Here is a 9,985-nt window from a genome sequence, read left to right as displayed (position 1 = left end):
AACTGGTTTGCTCAGGCTAACCTTTCCTGGAAGGTCTTTTGGTACACCTCTAGTGTTCCAGTTTGTTTGTAATTGATTAATTTTCCCAATGGATTGCTACTAGCTGGAGGACCAAATCTCACCATGCAAGACTGTCTAAAAGTTGCCCAATCCTGAACCACTTGGTCATTTTGGAATTGATGGTACCATAGAAGCGCTTCATCAAGCATGTGGTAGGCGGCCAAATACACTTTCTCATCTGCAGGTGTTTTTTTATGGTAAAAGAACTTATCACACTTGGCTAACCAAATCAAAGGGTCCTTAGACCCATCATACGTAGGAAAGTCAAGTTTTAAATACCTGGGCACAGTGTTTGGTACTTGAACGGCAGGCCCCAGATGGGGATGGTGTTGACGCATTGATGGTTGTGGGGGAGGTGGTGGGTGGAATGGATGGTGGTCGGCCGGTGGAGAGTAGGCAGTTGGAGGTTGGGCTCGTGTATCATGCTCCTCTTGTCGCCGGAGGAGAGCTTGGATGGCATCCATTGATTTTATTGCCTCACGCAAATCAGAGGTTGTTTGACGCACCTCTTCCAGGGCATGAGCCTGGTTATCTATCCTCTGCCTAGTATCTTCCACTAACTGTCTCAAATCGTCAGGGGAAGAGGAATCCCCAAGGGTGGACCTGTCTGATACCAAGATGTTAGGTTCTTCCCTTGCCATGGATCAAGTCACCCTTCTTTTCTCTCTTCCCTCCATGGATGATCTTGACGTTGGAAGAGAATTCTTGTTTCTTGAACGAGTAATGGTGGAACTCAATTAGAACGAAGGAGCTTTGGAGGAAGCTCAACCTTGGACCTCAAAGGGAGCATCCGACCTTGACCTCTGAGGGAGAATCAAACCTGTAAAATATAATTTTCTCAATACTTGCCTCTCTTTTCCTTCACGTCCCCCTAAATAGGGTTGAGGACGAAAATACAAGATGACCCATAGGTCAAGTGGTTCACGCCACATTACACTGAACCAACCCAAAGTAACCCAAACCAAATAAAGTAAACCAAACCGAATTGAAATTACATGAAAAGTAAATTGACATAATTTAATTCTTATGCCTATGGATAACTCGTGATGCTATGGAGTCCATAACAAAAGGTAGGGGCCTTCTTCATATAAAAATTACTCAATGTACTTTGAAGAACCCGTGGACCAAATCAGTCACCAACAGTAGAGGGAAAATGAGAAAAGAATTTTTTCACGAGAGTAAGCACCAAATTATCAACAAATTTGTGCTTTTGGCAAGTGAGAATAAGATCCAGCCATCACTCAATTCCTCATATATTCTTAAAGGAAAAACAAAGTGGAGAAGGTAGATGCAACCGCTTAAGCCTTAATCCAAACTCCCACACAAACAGAGAGCAAAAAATATTTAGAGAAAACTTAGAGGCAAATCAAGACACTCGGAAACAAATTTATCTTTAGCTCATGGGAATACTTCAACGTAAAAAAATACAATTGTTGAAGTTCAAGAGCAACAAAAATAATAGGGATAAGTGAATGCTGGAATTTCATCAAACAACATAACACAATCCCAAGAGCAACATCAAGTGGGGGAATTTACAGTAACATGTGCTGGAATTCTACCTCAAATAAAATTGATCCGAGTTACATAAAAGTAACTAAATCTCAAAACATCAATCTTGATAAGACACAAGTAGCAATTGATCTTGATCAAGCTTGTAATTGATCTACAAGAAGATCAAGATTATAACATCATTTTAGTAATAAAAATAAATCTTCACAACATATGAAGATTATCTTGACTTGATGTGATTAAAGTTCAAGAAGAACAAAAATAAATAAACATAAAAAAGGAGTATGTAAATAAGATGAAGAAAAAATGTAAAGCAGAAGAGAATTAACTTATCTCATGGTTGAACTCCTTTTACCAACTTCTTGGACAAATTTCATAACTACTTCATCAAGTAGGACCCTAAACTCCTTGCTCTGATACCATATAGAATTTAGGATCCCATGGGAAGAAATTTAGAACAACAAGGAAGAAGAAGAAGAGAGACAGGAGAGGAGAAGAAGAAAAACGTAGAAGGAGAGAGTTTGGATTAAGGGAAGGAGGGTTTGTGTCAAATAAAAAAGAGGAAGGTTGGACGAATTTGTGGATGAAGAGGAGAGGGCTTCAATGCTCTACCTCGTAGCCAATGCCTTTATTTATAGTTTTACGATGCCCTTAGGGCTACAACTTGATAAAACAAAAGACATAAAAGGAACACATATTTACACCTCTATACCATCTTTATGGAAAATACCATATTTTACACATATGCCACTGCTTTGACATGTGGGCTTTTTGTCTTGAGCTTGTGAGTTTGAGCGCATCTTCTAACAAAATACATAGGTTTACAAATTGTTAGATCAATTAATTTTTGTTTTCATCAAAAGCAACATAGGAGTAAACCTACGGTCAATAATCTCCCCCTTTTTTTATAATGATAAAACCTAACTTGGAAGAAAAAATATATATACACGTCCCTATGGGTTGGAGTGAAATTGATTGTTCGAATTCAGCATATGCTCCCCCTTAATCTTTGCATATTTTAATTAGATCTTTTTAAGCATCAATTTTAGTATTTTGTGTGCCTAAGATTTTATATTCAAGCTCCCATTTTCTCCTCCTTTTTGTCATACTCAAAAAGATAAAGAATTGAAAAAAAAAGTAATATAAAAAAGTGGCTACGGCCATACTATATATGATGTGCAATTTTTACAAAATTGTGTAAAAATTACAATGATTCAAGGTAAAAGTAATTACAAGTAATAGCATTCAAAAGTACACTGGGAGGACATGGGTCCAATCTCCAAGATGACCCTCTACGCCATAGTGAGGTCCTTGATATTGACGTCGTATGAACTTTCTAAACTAAATATATGATCTTACCTTTTTAATTACTTATTATTTCACCTTTATACTCTTTATTACTTATTTTAATTCTTTTTTACTATTTTTGACAAAATAAAATCATATTTGTCTTTTTAAATCCGATTTAAATTTATTAATTAATAATATTTTAATTATATTAGCTTAATTTTGTTATTTTTTATTTTAAAATTTATTATTAATATTTAAGTTAATAATATTACTACTTATGAGTTTACTATACTATTTATTAATATTTTTTTATTAAAATTTGTGTTTTAATTTTTTTAATGTTTCTGATAAAAATATATTATTTACCTATTCAATTATTTATTACCTTTTCTTTTTATTAATTATTTTAGTTATTGATATCTAATTATTTTATTTTTATTAAATTATTTAACTTACCATTTAAAATTATTATTCTGACAGAATAAAAATGGTACAAATTATTTTTCTTAATTAATTAATTAATTTTTATAATTTTTTTATTATTTTCTTATCTACGTATTTATCTTTCTTTTCCACTTTCTTATATTTTCATTGGCCATTGTTAATTTTAGTTTTTAGTTTTAAAATTTTATTTAATAATGTACTTTATTTTCCTGATTTATATTGTTAAATAAATTTTAGTATTAAATTTTTTTAATTAATTAATTTAATATATTTAAAATATTTTTTAAAATGTCAATTAATATTTATTTATTTTATTAATTAAGTGGCTTTATTTTTTATTTTTTTAATGGAAATAAGTCTGAATTGAGCAAAAAATGTATATGATGTTGGTACTTGAATTCCTAAGGTTGATCAAATTGATCTTCCTAATTTTTTTTTTAGTATTTGGCAGAGGTTATTCAATCCCATGTGTATGTCTGATCATAAAAGTATCTTCAAAATAGTTCAGCCGAGAAATTTATTTGTATATCCCCTCTATATATGTATATATATTTCTATCTATTGAGATAATTGATATGTACATAGACTTATATATTCCATTTGTTGTTGTATTGGCTACATAAAAATGTATTTTGAAAAGTCGTGGATTGTTGGTAATCAAATCTACAATGATAATAAAAAAATTACTAGTATATATGATAAATATAATTTAAATGTTTAATAAAATATCTGAGATGTTATTAGTCCAAATGGTTTTACCTTACTGTTGCAAAGCTTTGGTATTTAAACTTTAATACATTTTTTCTTGTTCTTCTTTCTTCTTGAGCTCTTGACCTATCATCTAATTGTCTATAATAGTTCTAGTTAGATGGGGTTTTCTATTTGTTCTTGATTATAAAATTTAAAATCCTTCATCTTTATTACTGTTTACCCATGTAGGGGCTTCTTATTGTTTTGAATTATCACTGAAATTAAAACCTTTGTGAAATAAGTCTTAACCTGAATTCAAATAATTACTGTTCCAAAAAATTATTAGTTAATTAAATATATAATTTTATTTATACTTTATTACTTAGTTTAATATTTTATTTAACGAGAACTTTAATGTATAAAAATTACTAGATCTTTAATCTATACGAAATAATAACAGTTTTTTCTTCCTCGTGAACTGCACGTGCTTCTCGCTAGCATCGTCCGCCGGCCAGGTAGAATCGTCGGGGTTAGAATTGGATGTTAAAATAATCCTTTTCGGATTCTCTCAGAGGGGCAGCCCGTTGTTGACTGTCGAAGGTCAGAAGAAAGAACTGGGGAAGAGACGACCTGAATCGAGGCATTCAAAGCAGTCCGACCAGGAGATGTTGGTAAGAACCATAAAATAAAACTCATATCTCATCTTCCCCATCAGCCCAAATCCCTGATTTCTCTCTCTCACCTAACAGAAACCAGAGACGAACTGAAGATGGGATTCCTTGGTTTCTGCTTGGCCGGCCTTGGATTCGTGCTAATTGGCGCCTGGGAAGCTGTCTCGTTAACAGTACCCTCTTTGACCCTCAACAAGAAGGCAACTCCCTCCTGCTTCAGCCACTTGCTTGCCTTCCTTCTTTCTTTCTTTTTCATCGTCAACGCTTCAATCTCGGTTATCGATTCCTCGCACTCCTCCGATCATATCGGCGTTCCACTGCAACTCCAAGTAATCGCCGTTGCTTCCCTGTTCCTGCTATACTCAATCGCAGGAATTGTCACCACTAAATTCACCCATCTTCTCCCCCTACCCACCGAAATTCTTGATCTAGTCGTTCTCTTCGCTTTTGGGCAGGAATTCTTATTATTTTACCTCCAACGGAAGGACCCCACCGGCCTCGAGAACCGCTACTACGATCTTCTAATCGTGCCTATAATTGTTTGTTTTTCTTCAACCCTCCTCGCTTTTAAATCGCCGAAATCGCCCTACCCACGTTTGGGACGTGCGGCGGGTCTGCTCCTGCAAGGCACCTGGCTCGTGCAGATGGGTTTTTCCTTCTACACTAATCTAATGACTCATGGTTGCGCCTTGCGGGAAAAGAGCAGGGGGAATTATACAATTAAGTGCAAAAGCCATGCCGACGCCCACCGAAGTATGGCGATCGCCACGTTACAGTTTAACTGCCATCTTGCATTCCTTGTGATTTTGGTTGTGGGAGTGTATTGGTCTTTCGGGTCTGGGGACAGGGAGAGGAATTCAAGGGATTACACGACTTATAAGCCCATCAGTGAAGAATTAAGGCAATTTGAGAGTCGAGGGCAGTTCACCTTGGACTCCGATGAGGAAGATGAGATTGTGGTAGCTGAAAATGGGAGTACAGAGAAGGTTGTCATACCAGTGGAAGGAATGAATGGTTTTGGTTCTCATTGATGGGTGAGCTCAGTGGCTTATTATAGTGAATAACATACTTATAAGGGCTTAGCTTGTCCTTTTTTTTTCAGATTTTTTCTTCTTTACTATACATGTAGAATCTTGTTTGTTGCTCCTCAATATTTTTCTTTATTATTGTTACACATTATTTTTTACCTCAGCTGATTGAAATTATCCTAAGAATAATTTCAGAGCTTGGGATTCTTGGATGGAATTATTGAATGTGGACTTCCTTGGATGTTCTAAATTCTTACGATAGGATTTCTTTCATGTCATTGGAATGTATATTCAACTCTGTTAGCCAACATTTTGGTAGCTAATCAAAATCGCCAATTTTTGTGAGATAACTTTGTCGTTCTAAAGCATATTATCCAAAGAAAGTGATGATAACAGTTTCCTGTATACCATGAATGGGTGTATTACATGAATGATTGTTTTTCAAGTTACATGATCCTGAATAAGTTCCAAAAAAATAAAAATAAAACTTACATGACTGCTTCTCCTGATCAGTGTTTACGTTCAGCTTGATGTGTCAAATAATAATTCTTGTATAAAGCATGTTTATCATTAAGTTCCTTGCTCCATTTGCAAGCTTTTAAAGCACGTTGATCTATATCTTTCTGATTTCATTTGAATGTTTTTGTGCATGGACTCTTAACGCGCCAAACCTAACTCTGAATTTTCTCTACATTGTTAAGTCCTGCCTTCATGTTCTAATATCAGCCAATTTAATGTTTGTATTGCATGTCAATCTATTTTCATCTGCTTTTCTTTACAGTAAATTTCATCTACCTGCAGAATGCTGTAATAAAGAAACTGGAACCCTATTCAGTCAAAGCATGTTGAAAACATTAGCTACTATCTTTGAAATCTTAAATGGCGAATTCTCTTCCATGTACTAATCTAACAGTATTCAGTATTAATTTTTGCTACTATTGGTCAAACTCCACTACCGGTAGTGCATGCTAAGAATTTGATGTATTGTTTGGGCATTTGTTTCATGTGTTCTCCCTATGGGAGACTTTGTTTCTGGTGGTTTTTTTTTTTTTTTCAATGGTGGAATGGGAATCATCTATTTTGCATTTTCTTACTACAATTATTCATGTGGTAGTGAGATGAGATTTGTTAGTGTGGTTGGACTAGCAATTTGTTGGTCCAACCTATCACTGAGTGGCAGGGGCATGTTATCCGATGTCATGTGCCCTTCATATGACACAAAAATGAAGGGGAGGTGAGAGTGCACCCTCTCTCACACAAACACATAAATTCGTGTGCATAGGCACACACACACAACACTCATACCCATGTTTGCTTGCACGCGTGCACACACACACACACACACACACAGAGGGAGGGAAGAGCCCTCTCCCCTATTTTAGACCATGGCAGCTCCAGTCAAAGCAAAAAGAAGGGGAAGAAGGGGGGGCCCTACCACCTCTTCTGTTGCCGATGAAGGAGATCGAAACCGCCTCCTTCATTGTCCATGAAATCAAGTGCAGGGCGTGTGAGATCAGACCGTGTGCCCTTCAGTGCTTGGACTAGCAAATTGCTTTTCCAACTGGACATTGTTTACCAGGTTTTCTGCCAAAGACAGAGGGAGGTACCATTCAACTGTAGATTGCTTGGTCAGAGAGCTATTGTGTAAATAGAGGCTTTTTATAAGTTCATCTGTTACCTTTTAAGGTGTTGAGAACATTGACATGATTATTTTTACATTTCTAATTCGTCTTCGGGCATAATTTATCCTGTCATGTTATGCATCTGGTTTTGTATTTGGGTCTTTTTGATACCACCAACATGATGAGGGGAAAATGAGGTCGGACAGGTTACCAGCTTAGCGGATATTGTGGTAAAAATCATGCTTACTGAAAGGAGTATCAATTTACAAGCAATTTGTATTACTTATCTTGTTTATGATGTTTAACAGTGTGCAGTGGTTATTGTGTGATAAAGAAAATGTGGGATAGAAGGAAAGACCCTCTGTGAAACATTAAGCAAACCATGGAGCTTCCTGGGCTGATAAAAAATCTAGTTTTGTAAAACTATGTCTTGCTGAAGCAAAAGTGTGTGCTTTATGAGATGCTATATACTATGGTCTTCAGAACTATTTACCGGTGAACTAACTAGTAGTGGAGAATCTTTTTCTGCCTTAAATCAGAAAGTATGTCAAAAACCTCCTAGATTGTGGTGTATGATAAAAACAAGTCATGCTGTTGAAGTAAAGTTTTGCGCCATGAGGGAAGCTTCTGCTGAGCAAGTACAATAGTAACATTAGTTGAGAATCAGCTTTTCATTGTGTCCAGAGAATTCGGGCATCTCTCCTGGCCATATTCTCCAAAAAGCTCAGAAGGTTTCTTGATGTGTCTTTTGCAGAATATTCCCTCTCACAGCCCTCTCACAGATCAGTTTCTTAAGATCTTTAAGAAAAAAAGTTATATGCTTTTGGCGGAAGCTTTCAGTTACTTCGTCCAGCTAGTAACCCTTCAATCTAAACTCTATGCCAATAGCATGTCTCCGCTAGTAAACCTTCCCACTTCCCACTTAGCTGTGGCGGAGTTAAGAAATTAGATTGAAGTTCGTTGTCAAGAACATTTTATTTTCAGAGATATGATATCTATTGGGAAGAGATGGATTGTGAAAACTTGTGCATTAAAGAATGAATTATTTATTACTATTATTTTTGTCAACAGAAGCTGGTTGGAGTGGCTTAGGCGGTCCAAGGTATCCTCTTTAATTTTATTTAGCTCAATAACGGCATCTGGTTCACCGGTAAAAAAATATCATTGTTTCAAAATGGACTGATGAATCAAAGGCTTTTCTCCTTTCTTCCCCTTGAACTAAAAAGAAGAAGATGATCCTTGTAGTCTGACCGCACAAATCCAAGCACGGAGACCTCTTTGTCTCTGAACCATGGCACTTATAGTATCTTTCCTCCTTTTTTGCAGTTCTATTCATTTCTTTCCTAATCTGCTGAACACACTTGTGTTATCTGTGGGCAAACTCTTGACTAGTGTGTGGAAGCCAACCATAAATATTTGAGGATTTTGTTGAAGTACTTATTTTTTAAAATTTTTAGCTAATCTTTACATAAATATAAAATAATATAATTAAAATACCCTATTTAAAGCCGATTTGAAGCCAAAATACCTAAGAGCATAATTAAAACAAATAAAATCTTATATACAAAATGGATCAAATACTAGCTTGGTTTTATAAAAAATGAAGAAATTCCAAAGACGGAGTGAAATTGTGAGGGTTTACAAAGGGGAAATGATGATAAATTTTCTCCTAGTCAATCTCTATTTCTTTTAATTGAAAAGACCATTTGAAAATCTTTATAAAGTAGCATGATAGCAAACTTACCAAATGAAAAGATCTAACGATCATAAATTCTTTCCTACTCAATCTCAATCTCAATCTCTTTTCCTTCAAAAGATAATTTCAAATCATCTTCCCAAGGTCGCATGATATCAAACTTATCAAGTAAAATATCTCTACTATATTCACCAGCATGAAGACAAAAAACAAAGGGACTAATTTTCCCCAAAATACAAATGGAAAACTTCCTTCTACTTGGATCTTTGCTTCAACTTTCAACTCTTCCTCTTCAACCGCTTGATATAACTCTTTTTCTAGTTTACTCCTAAACTATATGGGAAAATGTAATAATGAATAGTTGCAAAAATGAAAGAGAAAGAGAGAAGAATCATAGCTGCATAAATTAAAGAGGAAAAAAAAAGAGTGAGGGAGTCTACTTGTTGGTAGGAGGGGTGGGAGTGGGGAGAAGAGAGTAGCCATTGTCAAGAGCTGATGCATGCCTCAACAAAGAAGAGAGTGGGAGAAGTGAGGAATGCTTCATGAGAGTGTTTCTAAAAGAGAGGATTAGGGTAAAAGTCACACAATAGCTCATATGCACCATTAGATATAAATATGATAGCTCATATTTTGAATGTGGATATTTAATGGATCCAAATATTTTGATTCCATTCCGATTTAGAACTGATTTTTTAAGAACTGATTTTTTTAGAACTGATTTTGAATATCTTATTGCACTGTCTAGTATTGCCTGAACTGTATTTTGAATAGTATCCAATCTTTAAGACTTGGGGGAGTCAGATCCGAACAATATCCAGATCCATTTACAACCCTACTATTTGCTTTTGTTCATTCTTTACAAAAATGGTCCATAATGACCAACTCAACAATTGAAGAGACCTAGGTTGTTGACAACATGGACATCAAGTTCAAATCCTTCAATGGTGACCATGGAGAACTTTGTTTTGATAGGCT

At 35.4% G+C, this 9,985-nt stretch overlaps 1 protein-coding gene across 1 annotated transcript; it reads left to right on the top strand.

Annotated features, from left to right (window-relative positions):
- Positions 1-4,563: 4,563 nt before the first annotated feature.
- On the top strand, positions 4,564-6,090 carry LOC137937619 (uncharacterized). Its single transcript, XM_068782720.1, has 2 exons — positions 4,564-4,664; positions 4,743-6,090. Exon 2 carries the CDS (start codon positions 4,763-4,765, stop codon positions 5,693-5,695), a length of 933 nt encoding a protein of 310 aa, XP_068638821.1. The 5' UTR covers positions 4,564-4,664; positions 4,743-4,762; the 3' UTR covers positions 5,696-6,090.
- Positions 6,091-9,985: the final 3,895 nt, after the last annotated feature.

Source organism: Aristolochia californica, unplaced genomic scaffold, assembly GCF_029961685.1.
Source record: "Aristolochia californica isolate CCGP_79_NKW_82.1479 unplaced genomic scaffold, dmAriCali1.0.hap1 SCAF_7, whole genome shotgun sequence".
NCBI lineage: Eukaryota > Viridiplantae > Streptophyta > Magnoliopsida > Piperales > Aristolochiaceae > Aristolochia > Aristolochia californica.
Note: the sequence above shows the minus strand (reverse complement) of the source record. Positions and strands in the feature narration are given on the sequence as shown.

Coding starts and splice junctions, on each gene's coding strand:
- LOC137937619 (XM_068782720.1), top strand. CDS start 4,763: ATGGGATTCCTTGGTTTCTGCTTGGCCGGCCTTGGATTCGTGCTAATT.